The sequence below is a fragment of the Botryllus schlosseri genome, chromosome 9 (genome assembly GCF_051294905.1).
Source record: "Botryllus schlosseri isolate E-star chromosome 9, Bs_hap1, whole genome shotgun sequence".
NCBI lineage: Eukaryota > Metazoa > Chordata > Ascidiacea > Stolidobranchia > Styelidae > Botryllus > Botryllus schlosseri.
Genome location: NC_137244.1, coordinates 4,388,746 through 4,415,166, shown reverse-complemented (window position 1 = coordinate 4,415,166; position 26,421 = coordinate 4,388,746). Strand labels below are relative to the sequence as shown.

The following is a 26,421-nucleotide window of genomic DNA, read 5'->3' as shown; positions in this document are numbered from 1 at the left end:
GGGAACATAAACTTACGCCTTAACGGTCGAGACCAGACCGGACAATGTATTCGGCGTCTGAGTATCGCTAAATTGATATTGAGCTGAGTGTAAAAGAGGTTTCTATACTCGCTACAAATATTACCCCATTAACAAGTTATACACTATACAGCAGTGGCCAACACCTCAATCGCACGGATTTGGTTTTAATGATGCAGTAAAGATATGAAGTCAAGATTGACCCTGTACGCCTGCTAGATTTTTTTCATCAGAAAACGATATCAATTTCATTGATTGGTTGAATAAGCATCATTCGCTGACTACGTATTTTGCTTGTGATGTTTTTGATTGCGGGTCAAACTCACAACAGAGAGTCACTAAATATTCACAAACGGAAACCTGGATATTTCGAGCAAACTTTTGTAACAAAGCAAGTAAAACATTTGAGATTGTCAAGGTGCATGCTCGTTTAGTGTTGATTTTTAATGCTGCCAGCGCCATGCATGGAGTGGCCCGCAGTTGTAATGCAATAAATATGAACCAAAGATGCTCTAATGAAGTGTAAAGTGTAATATATGAAAAAGGTTCACAGTGTAGAACCTACCAAGGTTCTGTTGTGAACCCGAACCTCTAAATTTCCGAGGTTCACACACAGAACGCGAACGTTTACACGTTTACACGTTTACACCATCCCTAAATACGCACGTCTGGTGTCATGCACTTTTGTTCAAGCGGAGTCACAGTGAGTTAATGTGTCTGCGCAGACTCGCGAAACAATTAGAGGGAACATTGATCACGACTACATCTTCACGTATCATTTTCACGGTTGGCGTTCTTCATCAGCAGATAATCCATTCCGTGCCAGTTATATATGACTTCTAGTTTACTATAAGTGCTATAACTGTTGAACCGACGACGATTTAGCGGGTTCCAACCATTCCATACCGTATACATCGACTATATCTAAGGCTAATGCTCTAAGGCTAAGGCTCACATTACATCTTTTTTCAAGAGTATTTAGGCAATTCCGACAAAATTACTCAACTTTGGAGAAAAAATCTGTTTAACAACTGTGTCTTAAAACACCTTCTGTTTGACATGCAATCCTAATCGCCATGGATTTACTGCGGCAAGAAAATGTAGGCGTGACGCCCAATAGTGTATTTTTACATGCGGAGTTAACAATTTTTACGTCACAACCTGAGACGTTTCTACCGGCACCCCTGCATTCTATAAATACGTGTATCTGTTATTAGCAAGACGATAACGCACGTATCAAATGGCCTAGCATAGTCTTTCGCGTTTTCGATATCTGTGTTTAGTCGCGAACAGGCAATCGAATAAATTCTCCCAAGCAAGATTTCCAGATCTCACGTGCTAATATATAGTGATTGATTACGCGTAGCGGTATCAGTTTCTCTCCAAGCGCGCTTCGATCAAACTCCTATACCGTCACGTCGCTAGTTACGCGGTATCTGTTCTGCGCTTTGTGAACCGTCTTATATCTTGGGAATATCATCAATTCTGGTCGACATATCAGTTTTATATTAGGAGCAACCGCGTCTGCTGGCGGAAGCCGATCTATTTACTGTAATATGACGTTCATAAGCTTATATATTTTAGGCTTGATCATCTTGCAACCAGGTATGAATTTTGTATTTATAGAGGGGTATTTTATAGTGTATTTTACCGTCTTTCATTATTAATTGCGCACAAATTCCTTGTGTATACGAAATCTTTTAAATTAAATCCATTGGATTTAATACCTATAATTTGTCTTTATCATTATTTGGATCGATAAACCGCTTGTTTCTTACGAGTTTATTAAATTAAATATTGGATTCGAGTTTAACAAACCATACTGTAGCTTATCACAAATTATTTCCGTTCTCAGGAGTCCGGGGACTATGCGACTTCCTCTCAGTACCTACGAATCAAACGGACTGGAATCTTGTATATTGCCGCGGGAAAAGAACATGGATCAAAGCGGAAAAGGAATGCATGAAGAACAACATGACCCTGTCAAAGATTACAAGCCGCAGCGACAGCGCGCTTATGCGGACATTTCTGCAAACCACGATGGATAGCCGAGTTAACGTTTGGACGGGATTAAGATTATATCCGAACTACACAACTGCTGAACAGTACGGCGTGTGGAGCGATGGATCTACGTTCTATTTCAAAAACGATAGGATTGATCAAGCAAACGAAAGGTGCAAAATTTTGTGATGTACTCGGTGTAGAATGGAATCTATGGAAGTATGTTTGTATTTCATTAGAATATATTTCCTTGGTTCTGTTTCAAGTTCACCAGTACTCTATACTATAGATTCTACAGTATTGTATTAGATGCGTAGTTAGATGTGTATTGTCGTATATTCATGTTCTTGTTACTCAGCAAACATTTGTGGTTCCCCAAAGGCTTGTATAGATGAGTGTGGCGTAGACTAGCTTGTAGATTATTAAAGGTTAACAACCATTTGTTTATATATTATGCTATCAACTTTCAAACTTAGTGATTATGGTGAGTATATTGGGCTACGTTTGGTAAGCAAAAGAAACCAGCTCAAAACTTATACCCAATTTATCTATATCTTACAAGTGTACTGGTATCGCTGAACTTCTATTACAAGTTCAATTTATTATTTATGTTTTAGCTTTGCGGCTTGGAAGGGATCGGAACCGATAGAAAAGCAAGACCTCTGTGTTCATATGCTTTGGACCAGAAAAGGATTTTTGTGGGATAATTGGGATTGTAAATTGAGAAAAAAATTTTTCTGCGAAAGGAGACGTCAGCGTGAAAATAATGGTAATCAAACATAGTTTATTATCCGTCGGTATGTAGGCCATAACAAACTTGTGATTATTCGCACTGCATTTGCTGTTTCTGAGCATAGTTAGGCGAATCTAACATGCCATTTATGTGTTTTGCGATATCTGTGGTTAAATGCATCTACCTTGAATGACAACACAGCATCTGTTGATTACAATTACAACAAGCCGTGGTAGGCCTATACTGACTGACATCGCAAGGTCATAAACTCTGTTTTTGGCATTGGTTATGTACGGACGTATACTGAGTGTCCTGCTCCTTTGAAACACTGGCCTGTTTTATTACGCATTATCAAAGACTTACGTCGTACATGTCTATTACGTATGTATCAGTTCATTATCGTAATTTTATCATATGTTTCAGGTAACGTGAACAAGGGCATAGACTTCCGAGTCACGAAATATTCCATTCTCACCGACATTGAAAATCTTCCGGCAACAAGACGGAACACAGAAGCCGTCATGACAGCTATAAACCGCCTCCTTGTCGGCACAGAAAACGTTTCCCCAATCAGCAAGCAATTCGCGCGAGACATTGTTCGACATTTTCACGCATTCATTGCAAGATATTTGGTATGTTGTATGTTGCGTTGTTACTGTACGCCATGTTGAATGGTCTCGAAATCAGTGTTTTCATGGAGAGGGAGTTTATATTCAATCCATATAATCATGTACAATATTTTGAGAAAGTAGCATAAAATGCACCAAACCACTCATAAGTTTTTGCTATCCAACGTGACTTCATCCATATGTACTGTAGTGATGAATGTAGGGTTGTGTACTGTACACTCACAATCCATTACATCTCAATCGGTTAATTGCCTCGCAACACGAATCGAATCATGGTAATATCCATATCTCTTTGAAGAGGTGATTTCCTAAATGTTTCCCCTTAATCGTTAAGACTAACGGACGCTACCAGCTAACTATTATTGTGACGTGTTTTTTATGTCACTGTGCCAAACATAACACCACTGTTACCAATGATCACGCCTTTACTTATGACAATTCCGCCACAAACACCCCTCGACCCCATGCTTTTAGATATTTTAGTCTGTGCATAATTTACTCATTACTTACAGGACGGTGATGTATCAATAACCAGGACCACAATCGACGTGTCCGTCAATATTTCCGAAACTGACGCACCACTAACGTACCAAGTGAACGCAAGAGATGGGAATAAAGTCACACTGCACCTGGGAACGGATTTGCTGCAGGAGGCTCAGTTGAGATTAAACGATTCGAATAGCAGCATTCAAGTCGGTTCGATAGCGTACAGGAACACCGGATTGTTTGTACCGGATTTCCGGATGTTCAATGACGATCAGAAGCGTGCAGACGTCGGATTCGAGAAAGTGCAACGTTTCGAGACGGACGAAATGTTTGGAGAGAGCCAGCTTGCTCGAATACCGCCACAAGTCTTGACTGACGTATTGTCTGCGCACGTGTCCAACGCTTCTCTGACAGACTTAACCAGCAGGTTGCTGGTCGAGGTGGAAGTTGAATGCAAGGTAAGGATGATAATGTGACATTTCCTGGCTTCATTCTAATCGAAAAAAGTGTGAAGTCTAAATATCTTTCTCCTTACCTCCTGTGTACCCGCTACCCATGATACGATTGCGGAGATTTGCAAGGTTGTAATAACTCGAATTGACTCGAGTTATCTTTTATTTAAAACGAACAATTTCTGTATTGACTCGACTTGTACACGAGGATTGTCCATGACTCGACCGAGCCATATGACTCGATACATTCAATATGAGTTATTCAAGTCTGATCTCAGGACCGATATTCAAAAAATAGGACCAGAAACTGACTGTTTATCTGATTGAATATACATGTTTTAAGTGAAAATGGTATAACATAAATTTGAGGCATTCGATGTCGCCCAAGAGTTTCGCCGAAGTGAGTTGAACCTGACTTAAACTCGATACTGAATAGTAGACACTATGACTTGGACTCAACCCTTTGATCCTTGCTTGTGACTTGTGTCTTGATTACAACCCTGGATATTTGGCATCATATGGTTATCAGCAACAATTTGAAGTTCCACTCAATGCTCGCGTGTGCATTTTGCTTGGTCGATGTTTTTTTCCAGGAATCCGTGAAAGTAGTTTTGACATGTGTTTGGGCAGTACCTAACTTCAGATGCATTCCGAAATTACGCAGCAGAAATCCACTTCCCAGTCGACCGATCAATTAGACCATTTTCATTTTCCATTACGTTATCGCGCCTAATGAATCGTACATTCCAGGATCAGCGAAAAGCACCGCGCCTGCGCGACATGACACCGCTTCACGACGAGGTACGGTGCGCGTATTGGGATATGGAGACAAACAGCTGGTCCACTGACGGATGTAGCGTCGTGAGCACGTCCGGCAAATGTCATACGGAATCATACCCCAGACCCAAGACGATCACCGTCCGGTGCGAATGCAATCATATGACGCATTTCAGCGCGATTCTAGTGAGTATAAAATAGAACCAATGAATCCTCAATTGAAATTTCCCCCTTTACGCCGAAAGTGATTAGTAGGTCTATCAATATATTATATACGTCTATTATTATTGTGATGATGATGCTGTTATTACTATACATTCGACTTCGCTTACTTCGGACACTTTGGTTGCACTAAGGATAGGCCAAAGTAAGCGGAGAATCGGCTTTGTTCGAATTAATCGAAAATCAATTGTTCGTTGCATGGTCAATGGTCATGCTCAAGGCGGACAACGCATTAAAAATACTGCAATGTTGGGTGATAAATGAATTGCAGCTGCGCTACACTAAAGTAATTGACACTAATCGCATAAAGCGCACACGAGTTATATAATCATGCAGTTCGTTATATTGTGCAATATCGCGAAACCAAAGACTGATTAAATATTGTAGCCTATATTGTATTACTGTGAAACATTCACACATATATCGTTACTATAGTACAGTAAATCGCCAAATACAGTATACTAAGCCGGGCAGCGACGGCAGAAAAGGTGTTTTCAGTTGATAAAAGTATCCCACAATACAATACGAATTAAAAGCTAAAAGCTTTCAGTCGGGCAGAAAATCATTCTTGGAGAAGCCAACAAACGCGGACTGACGACAATCCATAACACACAATGCTTTGGGCGGTCCGTCTGTCCTTATATGAGTTCATTGTCGATTGTAACTATGTAGAGCATCATTGTGACACCATAAGTACTGTGTTGAAACAAACGAAGTATACTGCTAATCGTGTCATATCCTAACCGGGACCAACGATAGGCCCGGTCCTAACGATAGGAATTGCGAGCCTATGTCCAAATTAAGCGGAGAACTCTCCGCCGAAGTAACAGAAGTTTTTTATAGATGCAATTTTTACTTTTGCAATTTTGGCTGAATAAAGCAGTTGTCCGGGTTTCCGGTCTACGAATTGGGCGGATTCGAATGTACAAATAAATATCTATACTGATAGGTGGCAAGATTGCGTATGCGATGGTACCTTCCACAGCCACAACATCAATTTCTCGTTAGTTCGCGTCCGACAAGAATCGACTCCAGAAGTTCAACCAAAGTTGGAAGTTTATCCAGGCTTTTCCTTTCCAACTGACTCGCGTAAACGGTATCTTACTAACGTGAAGAGTGCTAACTAATCGCAATAAATAATATCGAACCGATGTAATATGACCAATGGATATAATCGAAATGAATACCAAAGACAGCAACAACAATATCTACCTCTGTGAGTATCGCGTATATTTACATATAATTCCCAAATCTTGATATAGTTTCGTAAGGAAAATCATACACCATAAAAAGACAGGCGTTGTTAAATAACCAATGTATAGTCGAAACAACATGAATACCAAAAACAACAACCACAATATCGATTTTTATGGGTGTCGCGCATATTTACATATAATTCCCAAATCTTGTTAGTTTCGTAAGGAAAATCGTATAAGCAAAAGAAAAAAATAACATGCTAATATATCCACTGATTGGGAAACGTGTTGTGGTGAATCAATGAACTTTGAGCGCAAACCAAACAGCTCTCGCGCTGTGTCATTCGAATCTCATCACGACGTGTCGAAAGACGTCGGATTTGAAGGTCATTCCATTCACTATGTCATGAACTTCCGATCAAAATAAACGTCGCAGAACGAGACGGTGACAGTAGTCCTGTATTGCATAAAATTTTCGATGTTTGAAGTCGACTGAGGTGATACGACGTCTCCTTTTTTGCAGGACACAAGCTATACATACGCACCGGTCTACATCGGATACCTGAATGTGATCGGATGTATCGTCACCGCATTTTTTCTCTTTCTAACTGCCATTACGATACTATCCTTCAGGTAAGCCAGTAGCAGTAATGGCATGAACCTATGCAAATATGGCTAGTCTGAGTTAGATCGGGATATCGACTACCAATGAACAGGAGCCATATCTATACCCATTGATATATCAATAATTGATATCGTGCAGTGTCACGGAATACATTATCATCGAACTTTTACTAAAGATATATGCATGCGTAATCCGTGGGAACTGTTCTTGATCAATTTCATATCATAGATATCCGAGCAAATTCTTGAATATATACGCGAGGATTTGACTGGGCGAACCTAGCGAGGTGTTACGAGAAAGCGTGGAAAAAACTTGCAGCTCAGAGTTTATCGAATGTCATGCGTGTATAGACGCGCGATATCATACGATGAGCGTGTTAGGTAGGCGCTATACACGCTGGCCGGGCGCCTATGTTTGCTATACACGCATTGTCTTCAGAGTTTATAACCTTTAAAACATTGCGGTGATTCTCAGACCCGATTGTCGACTGTCGATTGCGTACAGCCTGACAACTCTTTGTGGAGCTTTAGATCTAATTCTAATATCACTTGAAAAAAATGTGAAGCTATAATTCTAGTTCTAGTCTAATTTGGAAGAAAGTATGTATTTATAGATTTAATTCTAGTCTCATTTGAAAAAAACTATGATGCTGTAATTTTAATTCTAGTCCCATTTGGAAAAAGACGTGTATCTACTTTGAAAAAAATTGCGAAGCCATAATTCTAATTTTAGTCTAATTTGAAGAAAAAAACTGTGTAGCTATAGTGCTAATTCTAATATCATTAAAAAAAGTGTGTATCTATGGTTCCATTTCTAATCTAATTTGAAAAAACTTTTATGCTGTAATTGTATAACCATTAACCATAGTATAATTTTGAGAAAGTGTACATCTATAGTTCTAATTTCAATCTACATTGGAAAAGATTGCGAAGCTTTAATTCTAGTTCTAGTTTAATTCGGAAAAACTGCGTAGCTATAATTCTAATTTCTAATCTAATTTAGAAAAAATGGTGTAGCTATATTTCTAGTTCTGATGTAATTTCGAAAAGTGGACTATATTCTCTATAGTTGCCCAACTCCCATGGTTTTAACAGATCTGCTATCTCTTTTGACACAGACATATGAGGACAGACACGAACAAGCGCATCATCCTCAACATCGCCATCAACCTGTTCGTCGTGAATTTGATTTTCGTCATCGGAATCGATCGTGGTAAAAGTACTGCGCTGTGTCTCGCCACGTCCTTCCTTTTGCATTATTTCACCTTGACCTCGTGGCTGTGGATGCTAGTGGAGGCGGTGCATCTGCTTCTTACATTGTCGCTCGTGGGTCGCAACACCCTTTGGATGAAACGCATGATACTTATTTGCGGGATACTGGCATACGGTAATTATCTGACATGTAGTTTGGTATCTAGTTGGCAGTGTCTCATATACGTTTGTTTGTGGACGCCATGACGCACCGCAGAAGGAATTGTACAACCCTATACTGGCGCTACTAGAACTAGAACTAGAACTAAGCCTACTCACTTTTAAATATCCGCAACTGCAACTACAACTATACTGAACAAAATGATCGAAATAACCGATCGAAGAATTTATAGGGCTGGTACATTCGTATAAATTTTCTCGCCGTTTCGCATAGACTACAGAACCATTATCTGATATATAACTACATCATTTCTGCATGGCTTATTCTTGTTCAAGGCACTTTTCTTCTTGTTCATTGTATGCAAATTTTGTTCTTTTACAGTTGTGCCAGCGATCATCGCTGGAGTGTCGACGGTCGCTTTCGAAGACTACTTGAGCGTCAAATACTGTTGGATTGCTCCACGGGTTGGAATTTACACATTGGCCATGCCAATCGGAATCATTTTGGTGTTGAACATCGGCGTCGCGATATTTACGATATATTCGATGACATGCGGATTAAAGGTAGGCAAGAGCTGTGCTGCAAGAAAGTATTTACAGATGACCGCGATGGTACGCAATTGCCAGATCGCAACGATTGTATATTGTCAATATACCTGTATTATTACATTCATTAGCGCTGAGCCTGCGTAGCCACTCAGGGATTAATATTTGTAGTTAGAGAGGTAGTTGTGAATGCAACGTCATTATTTCCATCACCCAATCGGATTGCGACTCAATGTCTAAGAGCTTCACCATCCAACTGTTTCAATGCGGAATTAAATATAGTACAGAACTGTGTTTCTCGAACTTTTTTTCACAAATCTTCCCCATACCAAAAGTTGATTGTCGTCCCCTAAAAGCTAGAGGCCTTAAGCTACGAAGTACTTCTACTTTTCCTTGATACTCAAAGTAGGTTTATCAAATAGTGTCGCTTACTCCAATTGTCTTATTGGTATGCCACTTCCACTTCAACAGCTTTTTGATGCTGAAATACTCATCCTTGCGTGCGTGGTTTTTGGATGCACTTCAAAGTGTTGTTACGAAGTCGAGAGAATTCATAAGCAAGTTTAATTGGGAGGTGTTAGCCTAAATATTATGTAATAGTCTCAGAAATCCTCAAATGATCTTTTGACGTATTATACCACTCTTTCAAAATTATCTATGGAGATTTTAACTTATAACTAAGTCTATTAATTAGATTCGTTTCATTTCAGATGAAAAACTTCAGCGAACAAAGGACTTGGATTACCTTATCAATAAAACGCTCACTGTGCCTCGCATTCCTTCTTGGAATACCGTGGACATTTGGGATGTTGATGTTATTGTGCCAGAAAGCTGCTACTAAGGATGTCTTTGCGACAATCTTTGCCATCTGCAACATGCTTCAGGTAAATAGGCAACGGTTACAAACCTATTTGAGGGGGTTCTATTCGATGGGGGTAAAGCATCAACTATATTACAAGCCAGGTATACTGCGTCCGATTCTGGCGTGGTTACATCTTTATCTTCGTAATGAAAGCCTTACGCTAACGAAAGGTACCAGTGCTCCTAAGAACACCAGGGGCTCCCTGATCAGCCAGTCTCTGATGTCCCTTGGAGATCAAGACACACACATTCAGCATATACATTTGATTTGTGATTACATGTCGGCCTTGGCCATCATTGGCTGCAGGCAATTAGACCCAATTGTTTAAAAATCGGCGTCAATCTCTTATCTTCCGCATTAATCAATTGCTTAACATATCCAACCTAATGAATCCGTATTATTCATAACAGGGTTTGATAATATTTGTCGCATTCTGCACGATGGATGAAAAATTTCGAAAAAGAGTAACTTCGAGGTTGCATACATGGAAGGCGGACGTGAGGAGTAAAATGTCAAGTTCGGCAAATTATTCGGTCAAACCGGTGGCGGACAGGAGACGAACAGAGGTACGGTGATCGTAAGATCCTGATAAGAATATCCTGCAGCCTGGCAGTACCGTATTTTTGGTTTTAGTGATGATTGACACAGATTTCTGGTAGGCTACTATAGCATTAAAATAAAATTTAAATTGTGTTATTTTATTTCCAACTTGAACCAGTGCGGAGCGTGTTGCGTGCCCAGTCAGATATTAAGACTGATAACGGCGGTGAAATCTGTCCGATACGCGGCAGCGCGCTTGGGTTCGACGTTCGGGCCAAATTACCATTCCAGCATAGTGTCCTATATTGTGTGGATGTGAACACAAGCAAATCTCACGGCGCAGTGAAATTGGTCTACGTCACACTTTCCGTTTGGCTACAGGCAATTTGACGGTAATTTTTGACTGGCTTGCCGAGCATTAAATTTGATAAAACGGGTATCAATCGAAAGCTACCGCGGTACGATTGCGACAATATAGATTTTATTCTGCTCGTGGTCCTGGAATCCCTCAAAATCAGCCTCGAATGTTGCATTGTAACGGAATTTGATATTGTGACGCAATCATGCCGTCTGAGCAGCTCAGGAGCAAGTGCGCACGAGAGTGAGAGTGTCAATGCTCAATCGGTTTCGCAACAATGGTCAATACGCTTGCGGTTTGCGATGCTTCTCACCTGCTCCTAGATGGCATGGCTGCGTCACAATGCCAAACTCAGTCACAATGCACCATTCCAGATAGATTTTTTTTGGGGGGTGGGGGTTCCAGGGCCACGAGCAGAATAAAATTCATATTTTCGAAATCAGTACAGCGGTGGCTCGACAAGCCGGTCAAAAATTACCGTCAAATTGCCTTCAGCCAAATGGAAATGTGACGTAAACCAATTTCACTGAGCCATGAGATTTGCTTGTGTCCACACCATATAGGACACTATTATTCCAATTATTCCGCGACATATATAATCTGTACCACTGCCAGCTTTCCGGCCCACATCGGCCTCAAAAACGTTTGCTGCAATATTGGGTTCAAACATGCCGGGCATTAGCCTGATTCGAACCCATTATTGACTGCCCGATATCCCTGTAGTGCATCGCTGTGTGTATAATCTGATAATTCGACAGTGAGTTGCGTGCTTACCTAATATTGTTAGAAATATACACATAGTGAAACAATATGCCCGAATATAAGCAGTTCTTTTAACCTTCACAGGCACGATCGAACCCCATCGCCGCAGAGAGCAATGAGAATTTGAGTCAGAAGACATCAGCGACAATATTCACGTCAAGTCCGCAATTGCGAAACAAGAAATCACACCCGAAGAGCGTCGAAAATAATGTCAATGTGCCGCGGATTGAAGGCGGAAATCAGAACTCAGGGCTGCAATGCGCGGATGAAGGAACTAATCAACAAGCCAAAACGTTATCGATCGTGGAAGACTCTTCGGTATCTTGCGAAGTCGAGGGGTGTACGAATTCAGACGAAATACGAAGTGAAGATGCAGCTATTACAGTGGCTCCCATGGACAATGATTCAAATGTTGGTTCCGAAGATGAAACGGCCAACGATCATGGAAGCAACAGCTCATCATTACCACTAAAGAACATTGATCACGGAGATCCAGCGAGTTCAACAGCAGAAAATGATATATCACGCAAAATATTGGCCAATGGACTAGCTGAACAAGGCCACATCACATTCTACTCGATTGTAGATGATACTTGTGATGGTTCGTGCCGAATCGAATCTACCAAACGACCATTCCGCAGTGGATGGGTCTCCTGAGTCGGCCATCGACAAGTGCGATGGCACATTACTGAAGGTGTTAGCCGAAGAACAGGCTTACCACAGATATTGTGGAGGTGCGTGAACGAAGCTCTACAAAGCTTCCTGGGTGCGATTACCGTTCATTCTACTGTACACAGCTATATTTATCTGGATAAAAAGTCCATTAATAAGCTAATGAAGAGCCTGTCGGTATATTCGTGGAGGAGGGATTTGATCACAGCGACAAAATAACGTCGCTCATCGTGCATCTTGGCTGCATGTTTTTTCTCATAATTTATTAATTGTATTTTATCATGGCAATATAAAATTTTATTTCTCGCGACTAGCGGATACTCTGATGGATTATTGGTACAATTGCGAACGAAATCAATCAATCAGGTTTATTAATATTTTCATCGTTTCAAAGCATCACAAGACTGCGATACAATGAAAAGATAGGAAGGTGTCGAAACAACTTGGAGTAGCTTTTAATATCAGACACCCAGCATAGCCTAGGCGAAGTAAAGAGGAGGCATGCACACTGAATGAAAAGTAATGTAGAGAATATAAGACGCCAGCGACAAAATGAGGTTGCATGTGGCGGAGGTCGAGGTCGATGTTAGGTCGTGGTCCGGTAATCCTGAAGACTGGCTAGTATTCATTTAAAAGAAATTGCTTGTATTCCAACTTGAGTCTTAAGCACTTTAGTTTTTAACACGTCATTTTCCTACTACGCTGCGTAGTCATGACCACGTATGATATTCGCAATACAATTCAATTTAATTCAATTAACTGTTATCAATTTCATAATTTCAATACACCATAAGACTGCGATACAATGAAAGATAGGAAGGTGTCGAAACGACTTGGAGTAGTCTAGGAAATCAGACACCTACATGGCCTAAGCTATGTAGAAAGGAGGCATGCTTTACACTGAATGAATTTTAGGCGTCCTCCGAGGACACTTTCCAAAAAGTCAAAAAAGAGGACGTATTGTAACCCTAACATTACATGACCGCTCGCGATTTCGGTCCGTGGGCCTATACTAAGCCGATGTCATTGAATATATTAGCCTGGAGTTAACCGGAAATTGACATGGACAGTTGAATATGGGTAGTTAGTGCCAAGCTAGTTCATGACGATCATGCCCTGGAATGCGACCGTAGGCTACATGAGTTGTCGAAATGCGGCCGTGAAAAGCAAATAGATGGCCACCCCTGGATTACATTCGAGTGTTTGACGTCGTTGAGGTCGGATGCTCTCCTTTTGCTGTGGAGCGAACGACATTTGTAGTCAACCACGGAGTTACCTCTTCTTGCAGCTCAGGTGTAGTCGCTTTGAAGTTATATATAGTAATATATATTGCAACCCTTATATACATCCAGTTAGTGTTACTAAGATTTAGATGCCTAGCGCAGGCGTCGGTCACAAGCGTACCGCGAGCGATGAATTGATTGGACCCGCTTCTAAAGGTATCGCCGGTAATGATATGGCTGTCGGGAGTAACCTCACTGCGGTCATTAAAGGTTTAACGAAGCCATTGCGACAGTACAGCCCTATCGCGATTAACAAAGCGCTGTACCGTGTTCTCGGAGGGTCCTATGAGGAAATAAAGGTCTTGCCGTCGGGAGATCTATTCGTTAAATGTCGTGATTCGGTACAGCTAGCAAATCTACTCGCGTGCGTAGATCTAGGAGACGCAGGTAGGAAGATTGAGGTGCGGTGTGAGCTATATCAAATGAGGAGTCCTGAGGTTCGTGGCGTAATAACTGATGTTCCACTTGATATGACTGATGACGAAGTGAAAAGCGCGTTAGAAAACCAGCACGTTCTTATTGCGAAACGTTTCACCTACCGTACTGATGGTAAAGTCTGTCCGAGTCACTCGGTATTACTAGTTTTTGGTTCTACCATACTGCCTTCGGTTGTGACTATTGGCTTCCTAAGGTTCCGGACACGTATATATAATCCGCCACCTATGCGGTGCTTCAATTGCAGCCGCTACGGACATAGAGCTAAGCAATGCCGAAGCGCGCAACGTTGTACAAGATGTGGAATGAGGCATAAATATGATCAATGCACAAACGAACCATATTGCGTGAATTGCGGCTCACCGCACTCTGCCGGGTACGCGGGCTACACTAGATACAAGCAAGAGGCTGGAATAAACTCGATTATGGCGCACAGCAAAGTAAACTATTGGGAAGCCAGACAAACCTTACAAAATCAAACCCAAGCACCTAACTTGACGTCAGAAACTGATTTTCCTAAGCTGACTCCACCTGCACGAAACTACACCAACGCCAAAGACATAGCACCTACACTTCCGTCACCATTTCCAGGTACATGTGCCACCACCCCGTCCGCGCCATCCCTCACACCGGATGGAAATATCACAATACCTTTGAACAACTTCGTCACCTTCATAGCCGATGTCATCACGAATACTCTTGCTTCCATCTCTGATGGCGGAAAGCCGCAAATTCATTCGATCATAGCCAAATCTGCTGAAAGCACACTCGGAATAAATATAAACACTCCTTCCGTCAATGAGCACCGCGATGAGGTCCTAGATCTCTCGCCGAATTGCCCAAGCAACGAAATGGACACAGCCAATTCCTTCCAGGAAGACGAGATTAGTTCCAACCAATACCCTAGTACATTGAGCTCAGCAGGCGATGAACGACCTGCTGATTCTCGCCGACAACATTGTCAACCTCGCCAGGATCCACTCCTGCAAAGCCAAAGACAAACGCCACAAAGCAACTCCCAACCCAAATCCTTTTCACTCTAATTCAATGGAACTGCAGAGGGATATATAGAAAAATAGATGACTTCAAACACTATATTGAAAATTTACGAACGAAACCTGATATAATAGCCTTACAAGAGACTCATCTGATTCCTAAGTATTCCCCGAGAATTCCCAATTACTCTTTGCTGAGGAAAGATCGCAACATCCATGGTGGTGGTGTTTGTATTTTCGTGAAGAACGGTCGACGATATGTAGAAATTAACATCGAAAATATTCACCCAATTGAGGCTCAAGAAATAATCATCGACGACATTACGATATGCAATTTATATATCCCCCCAACAGGAAAATCACTCGCTCTCTCATGCAGCGCTGCTTTTCTGCCGAGCGATGTGGCTCGCGGAGTATCTTCTTGGGGGACTTCAATGCACACCACCCCCTTTGGGGGAGCTCATCCATGAATGAATGCGGTAGGCATCTCCATTACTTGATTGAGGAATCCGAGCTTGTTGTTGCTAACACGACATCCCCGACGCGCCTATATATGTCTCGCCCTAACCCAGGCTCAACATCTCTGCTTGACCTGACAATAACTTCTAAGGACCTGGCACACAAAATAACAACATCAGTGACAGAAAGACTCCTTGGTAGTGACCACTTCGTTGTTATAAGCGTCCTTGATGTCATATCAACTGCCCCGCAAAGACACCACACTTCATGGGCTTTGCGAAGAGCAAACTGGAATAAATTCAAACAGTTATCTCAGATTCATTTCGAAAATTCTCCCCAGACGAATGGACGAATTACCATCTACTCAGCCACAGAAGCTATTATAAAAACAGCAGAGGAGATCATTCCAATGACGAAACCGTTTACGAAGAACAGCGTGCCATGGTGGACTGAAGAGTGCTCCAGGGCAATCCGTCTCAAACGAGCTGCATTCCTGAAAATGAAACGCTCTTTCTGCGAACGGGACATTATCCAGTTCAGACGCAGTCGCGCCTTTGCACGAAAGACTGTACTATTGGCAAAGCGGTCGCATTGGCAAACATTCTGTAGTGGACTTTCGAACACCTCAAAATTATCAAATGTGTGGAGAGTTATTCGGTCAATGTCTGGTTCCAAAACTTGGAGTGAGATCCAATCTGTGACATCGCCCCGATGATCACTAACAGACGACTTCGAAATAGCCAACGAGCTGGCAACATGCTTTGCGAAGGTCAGCAGTAATACCAATCTCGACACCAATCACTTGCTAAAGAGAGCAACTCTCGATTCTGAATTATCTAGAGCGAATGCAACATCGAGCTCACCAAATGACGGTATCAATGCTCCATTCAGCATGAATGAACTACGGGCAGTACTGAAACCCAGAAAAAATACTGCACCTGGGGTCGATAAGATCTGTCTGGCAATGGTGTCAAACCTAAACACAAACTGCAAGGCGATGCTACTGGACGCATTCAACGACTCCTGGACCAGTGGTTGTTGCCCAGAGCAATGGAAGAAGCATTCAATTGTTGTCCCAATCCTAAAGAACGGAAAACCCCGTGACATTGCATCCTCTTACCGACCAATTTCTCTCATCAGCAATTTGTGTAAAATCATGGAAAGGATGATTCTGAATAGGTTGAACTGGTGGCTAAATAACAACAATATCCTACATCCAAACCAATGTGGTTTCCGACCTGGCAGATCAACAACAGACTGCGTTGCGCTTTTGCACGATGACATATATAAATCGCTCTGGAGCAAAAGATCTGTTGTGGCAATATTTATAGACTTTGAAAAGGCCTACGATTTAGTCTGGCGCGACGCCTTAATTCATAAGCTCCAAAACATCGGGCTCGAGGGTATAACATCGTCAATTGGATTCGGTCTTTCCTCACTGACCGCAACTTTCAAGTGAGAATCGGTACAACGCTGTCGGACACATTCGAACTCGAAAACGGTATACCTCAGGGAAGTGTGTTGAGTCCGGTTTTGTTTTCGCTCATGATAAATGATCTCCCGCAAAATGTCACAACTAGTATGAACTTGTACGCTGACGACGTGTGTATCTGGGAATCAGGCCTAATCATTGCTGAAACCCTTCAGAAAATTCAATCTTCGCTGGACCAGATCTCCTCGTGGTGTCAACAATGGGGGTTCAAAATGAATTCAAAGAAATCGGCAACTGTATTATTCACGCGACGCAGAAAAATCCCAAGTATCAATTTTGTATTCAACGGCTCAGCCATACCTGTACAGAAGGAATACAGGTATCTCGGCATTATATTCGATTCTAAACTAAATTACAGGTCACATACGAAGATGGTGGTGGGAAAATGCTCTAAGAGACTGAATCTACTCCGCGCCTTGGCAGGTACCTCGTGGGGAGCATCGAAAGATTGCCTCCTGGCCCTTTATAGATCTCTCATACGATCTATAATCGAATATGGGTACGAATCATACCTTTTTTCACCCAGATATAATCTCAACGCTATTCAAGGAGTTCAGAATGCTGCGTTACGAATTTGCTGTGGTGCGATGCTTAGTACTCCAACGTATGCTCTACAGCACTTCTGCGGAGAACCACCTGTAGAGCTCAGACATCTCCAGTCGTGCCTGAAATTAAGATGCACTATTTTGTCCAATAATGCTCATCCTTGTCAGCAAATCATAAGCCATAGCTGGCATGAAATTTTTCCCGACTCGAATCGTTTCAATACCTTCAACATGCTGACAAGTGGGATACTGCCGGCAGAACCGTCAATTCAGCGATCAAAACAACTTCCCATCCCCCCATGGTGTGAAACACACCCCTTTGACCTCGCCCTAACCGCGGTTGTACCTTCAATAGGTCATCCTGTGGCTGTTTCGCAGGTGTGCAATCGTCACATATCGGACAACTACCAGGGGTTTATCAAAATATTCACTGATGGCTCAAAAAATAATCGCCGCTGTGGTGCTGGGTTTCATGTTCACGACTACAATTTCTCATTTAGTATGGGCCTTCATTGTCTTCTGTCCGTTTTTTCTGCAGAGCTAATCGCGATCTACAAAAGTCTCACTTGGGCGTACCAAATCCTGCTATCCTCCATGCAAAATAGCAGTCTTCACCGATAGTCTGAGTGCATTGCAGGCCATCGAAAATAAAAGTCTCGGCAACAATATGGTCGCCAATATCATCACTATCTGCAGAGATTTATCAGAAAGAAACATCTCGTCACAAGGCCCGTATTCAAAGAGACGCCTCGAACTCAAACTCAAGGCTTGCTCGACGGAGTAAAGGCTGAGTTCGACTCCATTGGAGTAGCTCCTTGGTATTCAAAGACATTTTCTAGCTTTGCTCAGTTTCGAGTCTTACTCGACACGTCTGGCATCATTCGCAACTGTGCGCTGTGCGCTCGCTCGGTATGAACTGTTAAGATGCCGGGTTGGGATCCCGGTACGTTTAGAGTAATGTATTTGGTGTGCAGTATCACACCGCGAGGACAGTTAGTAGAATGTTTAGTGTGCACGAGACACCGATCCATATTGGCAGATAGGTATACGGTACGTGTTTCATTCCTTTCAGATGAAATAGCTATTGACATAGATATGTTAGAATATTACATGCAAGTGAATGGAAACAGGCTGCAGCAAGTACGGAAGTACCTTACAGATTTTGATAATCCCGTGGAATATATCACTGAGGAACTGTGTTCTGATCGCTATAGGCTTACGAATGCCGGTGTTAGTGGATGATGGAGATCCTACATGACCTTACCAGCCCATCCAACAAAGGCCTGCCCCTGCCCCCGTTATTGAAGTTCCTTGTGGTTTTGCGCTTTTACGCCACAGGAAGCTTACAAGTTATTGCTGGGGAACTGGAACATGTGTCCCAGCTCACCGTTGGTTGGTGGATTGGTGCAGCTGGACAGTATTGCCATCTCATAAAAGCTCAGCTTCAGCATACATCAAATTCCCACAAGGTGAAGTCGCAGCCAATGAGGCCACACGATTTTACGACAAACAGCTGCCGAACAAGCTTCTAATATCCTCCAGAATAACTATAGAGAGGACTTTTGGAGTGTGGAAGAGCATGTTCCCCTGCTTATCACTGGGTCTACGGGCGACACATCAATGACTGTGGTTGATGTTCACAGCAGTGTTATACAACTATGCCAGAAAGAACAGGTAATATATTTCTTGATGTTTTTAATATCAAGCGCTTAACTCCCTTCAAATTTAGGTGCATCATCAACAATAAAACAAATCTCTCTGTCATCCCATAAGAAGTTGTAGAGGCACCGAGAGATGTACGAGGCTCCCTGAGAGGCCTAGCTCGGAGACGACGGATCGTAGAAACCCACTTTACGAATGAAATTTAATTTGTTATCACAAATAAAGAAACTGCGGTATCACTTGCATGGAACCGAACGAAATGGTAGTGTAGAAAGAAAAGAAGTGGAACAGTAACTATCAATAATCCACGGTTACATGAGCATAGCGAAAAAAGCATAAATATCACGGTGCGGTGTTGCAAGTCAAGGCTTATGCAGTTAAACGGGCATAGCAAAAGAAACGTATTGATGTCACGGTGCTGCAATTAGAGGCATAGTAACTATCAATAATGCACGGTTAAAAGGGTATGGCACAAGAAAAGCATTCATGTCACATTGCTGCAAGTACAAGCATAGTAACTATCAATAATCCACAGTAAAATGGGTATGGCACAAGAAAGCATTCATGTCACATTGCTGCAAGTACAAGCATAGTAACTATCAATATTCCACAGTTAAATGGGTATGGCACAAGGGGAGCATTCATGTCACATTGCTGCAAGTACAAGCATAGTAACTATCAATAATCCACAGTTAAATGGGTATGGCACAAGGAAAGCATTCATGTCACATTGCTGCATGTACAAGCATAGTAACTATCAATAATCCAGTTAAATGGGTATGGCACAAGGAAAGCATTCATGTCACATTGCTGCAAGTACAAGCATAATAACTATCAATAATTAACAGTTAAATGGGTATGGCACAAGGAAAGCATTCATGTTACATTGCTGCAAGTACAAGCATAGTAACATCAATAAAGTAGGTAGACCAGTTTCTAGTGGGACTGGTGAAGGCAAGCCTTCAAGCTTTTGCCTGGGTAAGTCCATGTCAAATCAACCGCACCCGTCACCACTAGGTGTCAGATTGCAATGAAAATGGAGGGGTAAATCTGGTATCCAGTTCTGACTGCAGCAAACTTAATTTTGTCAAAATTGGTCCATCCATCACAAAGTTATCGCATTTTGAAAAATGGCCATTCTGTGCTCACCCAACCATGAAGTTCAATTACTTTTACATTACCTGTTACAGTAACGTTTATAAAACAGCATAGTCAAGTATTTGAGAGTGGATTATGGTGTCTAATGATAGAATAGAGGAAACTCTTGCTATTGAAGGGAAAATTGTCACATAATCAAATGGGGTCAGGGGTTAAAACCCACCTCATAAACTGACACTTTTCAAAATCGTTCATGCGTAACATGAACTTCAATTATATCTAGCGTAATTCTGTCTACACGAAAATTGGAAAGTAACATGTCATATGAAAGCTTGTTTGGAGAGGAAACTGGCTGATATGTTTTGTTAACTAATATTTGACGGATAGTACCTCTAAATTAACTTGACATAAATACTTCTGAATCCATGGGGTAATTCAATTTGAGATTAATCAAAACAGAGATTGGGTATCTCTTGAGTTTCAGATTTTGCTGAAATTTGGCTTAAAACACCATGAAGTATATATAAGTAAATATCAATTTATTTTAAATGAATTACATAAGTAGTTTTCAAGTTATTGCATGATAAAGAACAAGCTTTTTATGCTCATCCAACCGCGAAATTCAAGTTATTTTTCAGGCTGATTTGTAATTTTCTGTAAATGAGCTATTTTGACAATTAGAGAGTTGTTTAATTTGTTATGTTGTATAAATTGATTTATTCTATCATGCAGGACAAAAATTACTGATTTTTGGTTGACATCCCAAAATGTAACTCATTAAACCCAGAAACCACTGAAGCGTAACATCAATATTTCAGCGGTCTCTCTCTCGTTTCTGTCTGTTTCAAAATTTTTGTAAATGGTGTCATATGAAAGCTGTCAGAACAAAGAATTTCCAGAAAATGAGTAACATGCTGGAGTTTGTCTCAAGGTAAGACAGCAACTAGAATATCAAACATCATTTTTAGGAAAATCACTACATTTTCATGACCTGAAATATACCCTGTTTTCAAAACTTTGTAAGTGAATATTAGATAAAAACTTATTTTCTAAGGAATCTATGTTACAACAGCTTTCATTTGCCACCCTTCATAACTTTTTTCAAGTAGACAGAAATGAGAGGGAGACTCCTGAAATATTGTCATGCTTGAGTGATTTCCAGAGGTACCGTCTTTTAACTTGAAATAAATTCGGGGCCGTGCACCAAAAATCACTAATTTCGCACTTGAATGATAGAATAGATCAATTTAAACAACATAACAAAGTGAACAACACTCTAAGGTGAAAGTAGCTCATTTACAGACAATTCCAAATATACTTAGAAACAGCCCTTCGATTTTACGGTTGAATGGGCATGAAAAGCCTGTTTTTCATCATGCGATAACTTTAAAACTACTGAAGTAATTCCTTTCAAATAAATTGCGATTCAGTGAGCTATACTTCATGATGTTTTCAGCCAAATTTCAGCAAAATCTGACACTATGTGGTGACGAAATCCATTTTTTTGGTTGATCTGACATGGAATTACCCGCCTTGCATCTGCTATCAACAGCTGCTTGGTCACAAGTACCGACTGCAGATCAGCAACGGACTGCTGCTTCTCTACTAAGAGCCTTTGCTGTTGCAAGCAGTCAATTTCTAATTTAATCTTTTCTTTTTTCAACTCATGCTCCAAGAACATGGCATCCGATATGAAGTTGATAACTTCAGCTCTTTTTGGTTTCTTTCTTGGCATCTCTGTCTTTTCCGTTTCTTTCATCACCGGCCTTGAAGCCAGAGTTGCAGTCGTGGAAAATTACATCTGAAATTGGGATATATGATATAGAAAGCACTCATTGCATAGCAAATGCGTATAAATTCTAAATAACTTATATATGCTTATAAAGCTTTGCTCAGAATGTTAGTCATGACATATATGTATCTGTATATATTTACACAGATTTTAGTTAACGCTCATTAATAATAAACAATATCGATGTCAACATCACATCGTGGATATGCCCCAGACCCTGATCACCATTGACTGGCTATAGTCCTCAACCTCATGACTATCAATCAATGCGCAGTGCTAATTCTGGTCAGTGTTAGCTTTCGGGTTTGCGAATATAAGGTTTTACAGTTATTATTCGGAGCGATTTTGGAGGTAAGGCACAAATTTGGTATGTACAGGAGTCGCAGCTAAGCGGTAACCCAACACGCAGCAAAACCTACATTACCAGAGTCAGCGATGCTCAAATATCAACAGCGAATACCGTTGACTACTAATAGTGGGGATCACTGAGTTGATATGGTGCTTTTATCAATGAAGTGTCCATTATTATGGAATACCGTACCTGAAGATGTCGATGCTACGGAAACGTCCACAAACACCACTTGGTCAGAATCAAAATCATTCTGGAGTGGCTCGAGTTGTTTCCGGTATCATGCTATGGATCATCTGTGACATCTCTGGTACTGCCTTGGTTGGAGGACCTCCGCCAGTTGCAGCCAGGTGGGCACGTTCCTGTTATATCTTCTTTCGATCTGTTGAAATGCATACGCTATGCATTAGAACTGGCCTCGGCATATTCCTAGAATTTCATCAAAAATCTTACCTCGCCTTCATGTTATTCCAACATTTTTTAAGCTGCTTGGATGATACCTTTTGAGCATCCGGGAAGGAATTGTATTGAACGGCAAGATCTTCCCATGCAGCATTTTTCCTTTGGATAGAATTTCCATCATTTCTTTTATCCTCAAGTACATCCAGCTTTGCGCTTACAAGAGTCATAAGGCGGCTCTTGTCAGCCAAACTAAACCTTAATTTTGACATACTGTAACTGTAACTGGAAAAATGTTTCTGTTGAAATCCAACATTATAGTTTGCTTTACCTAAACATTATCATGTGGCAGACACATCGAGAAAACTGCGAAAAAGCAAGGCTTGTATGAATACTACCACATCACTGCCATACTTCACAACTACCATTACATTGATACACAGTACACTATTATACAGCTTACTAAAGACAGATATTACATGAAAATGATCGAACTCTGTGGACTTTACAATGTTCTATACCGGTATAGTTTACCATTAAGATCATAAATATGATTAATATATGTGTACAGCCCATCATCCCGCAGCATACTACCAGAAAAGGCAGTGCAAAGCGTTCGAGTAAAGCCTTGAGACTGCCCCCGGCTCGACTCGGAAAACGCACACTCGACAGCCAAAGGCCCGTATTCAAGAAACCTTACTCAGTGCTCAAACTCACTTTGCGTCAAAATTGCGTAACAATCGGCGGTATTCAGAGAGCGCAACTCGAGAATGAGTTTGAGCACGGCTGGAGACGGACTTCGCGGTCTGTCGAGCTCGACTTCGAGCTGTTTGGTATTCAGAGACGATGCGCGATAGCTGGCGAGCTGAGAATTTGGCTGTCGAGTGTGCGTTTTCTGAGTCGAGCCGGGGGCAGTCTCAAGGCTTTACTCGAACGCTTTGCACTGCCTTTTCTGGTAGTATGCTGCGGGATGATGGGCTGTACACATATATTAATCATATTTATGATCTTAATGGTAAACTATACCGGTATAGAACATTGTAAAGTCCACAGAGTTCGATCATTTTCATGTAATATCTGTCTTTAGTAAGCTGTATAATAGTGTACTGTGTATCAATGTAATGGTAGTTGTGAAGTATGGCAGTGATGTGGTAGTATTCATACAAGCCTTGCTTTTTCGCAGTTTTCTCGATGTGTCTGCCACATGATAATGTTTAGGTAAAGCAAACTATAATGTTGGATTTCAACAGAAACATTTTTCCAGTTACAGTTACAGTATGTCAAAATTAAGGTTTAGTTTGGCTGACAAGAGCCGCCTTATGACTCTTGTAAGCGCAAAGCTGGATGTACTTGAGGATAAAAGAAATGATGGAAATTCTATCCAAAGGAAAAATGCTGCATGGGAAGATCTTGCCGTTCAATACAATTCCTTCCCGGATGCTCAAAAGGTATCATCCAAGCAGCTTAAAAAATGTTGGAATAACATGAAGGCGAGGTAAGATTTTTGATGAAATTCTAGGAATATGCCGAGGCCAGTTCTAATGCATAGCGTATGCATTTCAACAGATCGAAAGAAGATATAACAGGAACGTGCCCACCTGGCTGCAACTGGCGGAGGTCCTCCAACCAAGGCAGTACCAGAGATGTCACAGATGATCCATAGCATGATACCGGAAACAACTCGAGCCACTCCAGAATGATTTTGATTCTGACCAAGTGGTGTTTGTGGACGTTTCCGTAGCATCGACATCTTCAGGTACGGTATTCCATAATAATGGACACTTCATTGATAAAAGCACCATATCAACTCAGTGATCCCCACTATTAGTAGTCAACGGTATTCGCTGTTGATATTTGAGCATCGCTGACTCTGGTAATGTAGGTTTTGCTGCGTGTTGGGTTACCGCTTAGCTGCGACTCCTGTACATACCAAATTTGTGCCTTACCTCCAAAATCGCTCCGAATAATAACTGTAAAACCTTATATTCGCAAACCCGAAAGCTAACACTGACCAGAATTAGCACTGCGCATTGATTGATAGTCATGAGGTTGAGGACTATAGCCAGTCAATGGTGATCAGGGTCTGGGGCATATCCACGATGTGATGTTGACATCGATATTGTTTATTATTAATGAGCGTTAACTAAAATCTGTGTAAATATATACAGATACATATATGTCATGACTAACATTCTGAGCAAAGCTTTATAAGCATATATAAGTTATTTAGAATTTATACGCATTTGCTATGCAATGAGTGCTTTCTATATCATATATCCCAATTTCAGATGTAATTTTCCACGACTGCAACTCTGGCTTCAAGGCCGGTGATGAAAGAAACGGAAAAGACAGAGATGCCAAGAAAGAAACCAAAAAGAGCTGAAGTTATCAACTTCATATCGGATGCCATGTTCTTGGAGCATGAGTTGAAAAAAGAAAAGATTAAATTAGAAATTGACTGCTTGCAACAGCAAAGGCTCTTAGTAGAGAAGCAGCAGTCCGTTGCTGATCTGCAGTCGGTACTTGTGACCAAGCAGCTGTTGATAGCAGATGCAAGGCGGGTAATTCCATGTCAGATCAACCAAAAAAATGGATTTCGTCACCACATAGTGTCAGATTTTGCTGAAATTTGGCTGAAAACATCATGAAGTATAGCTCACTGAATCGCAATTTATTTGAAAGGAATTACTTCAGTAGTTTTAAAGTTATCGCATGATGAAAAACAGGCTTTTCATGCCCATTCAACCGTAAAATCGAAGGGCTGTTTCTAAGTATATTTGGAATTGTCTGTAAATGAGCTACTTTCACCTTAGAGTGTTGTTCACTTTGTTATGTTGTTTAAATTGATCTATTCTATCATTCAAGTGCGAAATTAGTGATTTTTGGTGCACGGCCCCGAATTTATTTCAAGTTAAAAGACGGTACCTCTGGAAATCACTCAAGCATGACAATATTTCAGGAGTCTCCCTCTCATTTCTGTCTACTTGAAAAAAGTTATGAAGGGTGGCAAATGAAAGCTGTTGTAACATAGATTCCTTAGAAAATAAGTTTTTATCTAATATTCACTTACAAAGTTTTGAAAACAGGGTATATTTCAGGTCATGAAAATGTAGTGATTTTCCTAAAAATGATGTTTGATATTCTAGTTGCTGTCTTACCTTGAGACAAACTCCAGCATGTTACTCATTTTCTGGAAATTCTTTGTTCTGACAGCTTTCATATGACACCATTTACAAAAATTTTGAAACAGACAGAAACGAGAGAGAGACCGCTGAAATATTGATGTTACGCTTCAGTGGTTTCTGGGTTTAATGAGTTACATTTTGGGATGTCAACCAAAAATCAGTAATTTTTGTCCTGCATGATAGAATAAATCAATTTATACAACATAACAAATTAAACAACTCTCTAATTGTCAAAATAGCTCATTTACAGAAAATTACAAATCAGCCTGAAAAATAACTTGAATTTCGCGGTTGGATGAGCATAAAAAGCTTGTTCTTTATCATGCAATAACTTGAAAACTACTTATGTAATTCATTTAAAATAAATTGATATTTACTTATATATACTTCATGGTGTTTTAAGCCAAATTTCAGCAAAATCTGAAACTCAAGAGATACCCAATCTCTGTTTTGATTAATCTCAAATTGAATTACCCCA

General features: G+C 40.9%; 3 protein-coding genes across 4 annotated transcripts; 2 read left to right on the top strand and 1 right to left on the bottom strand.

The window, feature by feature from the left end:
• Positions 1–1,333: 1,333 nt before the first annotated feature.
• Positions 1,334–19,363, top strand: LOC145445842 (uncharacterized). Its single transcript, XM_080323990.1, has 13 exons — positions 1,334–1,623; positions 1,874–2,192; positions 2,637–2,788; positions 3,176–3,384; positions 3,894–4,325; positions 5,070–5,282; positions 7,038–7,147; positions 8,257–8,525; positions 8,892–9,073; positions 9,766–9,939; positions 10,328–10,483; positions 11,662–19,132; positions 19,188–19,363. Exons 1-12 carry the CDS (start codon positions 1,575–1,577, stop codon positions 12,232–12,234), a joined length of 2,838 nt encoding a protein of 945 aa, XP_080180116.1. The 5' UTR covers positions 1,334–1,574; the 3' UTR covers positions 12,235–19,132; positions 19,188–19,363.
• Positions 19,309–23,419, bottom strand: LOC145445872 (myb/SANT-like DNA-binding domain-containing protein 3). The gene is made up of 4 exons (XM_080324035.1): positions 22,813–23,419; positions 22,552–22,741; positions 21,751–22,019; positions 19,309–20,094 (listed from the first exon to the last, which is right to left on the bottom strand). The coding sequence occupies exons 1-2, from the start codon at positions 23,028–23,030 to the stop codon at positions 22,645–22,647; spliced, it is 315 nt and encodes a 104-aa protein (XP_080180161.1). The 5' UTR covers positions 23,031–23,419; the 3' UTR covers positions 19,309–20,094; positions 21,751–22,019; positions 22,552–22,644.
• Positions 23,420–23,651: 232 nt separating this feature from the next.
• On the top strand, positions 23,652–25,312 carry LOC145445873 (myb/SANT-like DNA-binding domain-containing protein 3). 2 transcript variants are annotated; one of them, XR_013917126.1, is made up of 3 exons: positions 23,653–24,253; positions 24,325–24,514; positions 25,047–25,312. XR_013917126.1 is itself a non-coding variant. In XM_080324036.1 (2 exons), the coding sequence occupies exons 1-2, from the start codon at positions 24,036–24,038 to the stop codon at positions 24,419–24,421; spliced, it is 315 nt and encodes a 104-aa protein (XP_080180162.1). In that variant the 5' UTR covers positions 23,652–24,035; the 3' UTR covers positions 24,422–25,032. The 2 variants fall into 2 exon arrangements, 1 of the variants encoding a protein (XP_080180162.1); XM_080324036.1 differs by lacking the exon at positions 25,047–25,312 and having other exon boundaries at positions 23,652–24,253; positions 24,325–25,032.
• Positions 25,313–26,421: the final 1,109 nt, after the last annotated feature.

Excerpts from the sequence above, each read along its gene's own strand:
- LOC145445842 (XM_080323990.1), top strand. The coding sequence starts at position 1,575 with ATGACGTTCATAAGCTTATATATTTTAGGCTTGATCATCTTGCAACCA. Across the intron at positions 2,789-3,175 it reads ACGTCAGCGTGAAAATAATG|GTAACGTGAACAAGGGCATA; the intron begins GTAATCAAACAT and ends CATATGTTTCAG. Across the intron at positions 8,526-8,891 it reads TTGCGGGATACTGGCATACG|TTGTGCCAGCGATCATCGCT; the intron begins GTAATTATCTGA and ends GTTCTTTTACAG.
- LOC145445872 (XM_080324035.1), bottom strand. The coding sequence starts at position 23,030 with ATGTCAAAATTAAGGTTTAGTTTGGCTGACAAGAGCCGCCTTATGACT. Across the intron at positions 22,742-22,812 it reads TGGAATAACATGAAGGCGAG|ATCGAAAGAAGATATAACAG; the intron begins GTAAGATTTTTG and ends GCATTTCAACAG.
- LOC145445873 (XM_080324036.1), top strand. The coding sequence starts at position 24,036 with ATGTCAAAATTAAGGTTTAGTTTGGCTGACAAGAGCCGCCTTATGACT. Across the intron at positions 24,254-24,324 it reads TGGAATAACATGAAGGCGAG|ATCGAAAGAAGATATAACAG; the intron begins GTAAGATTTTTG and ends GCATTTCAACAG.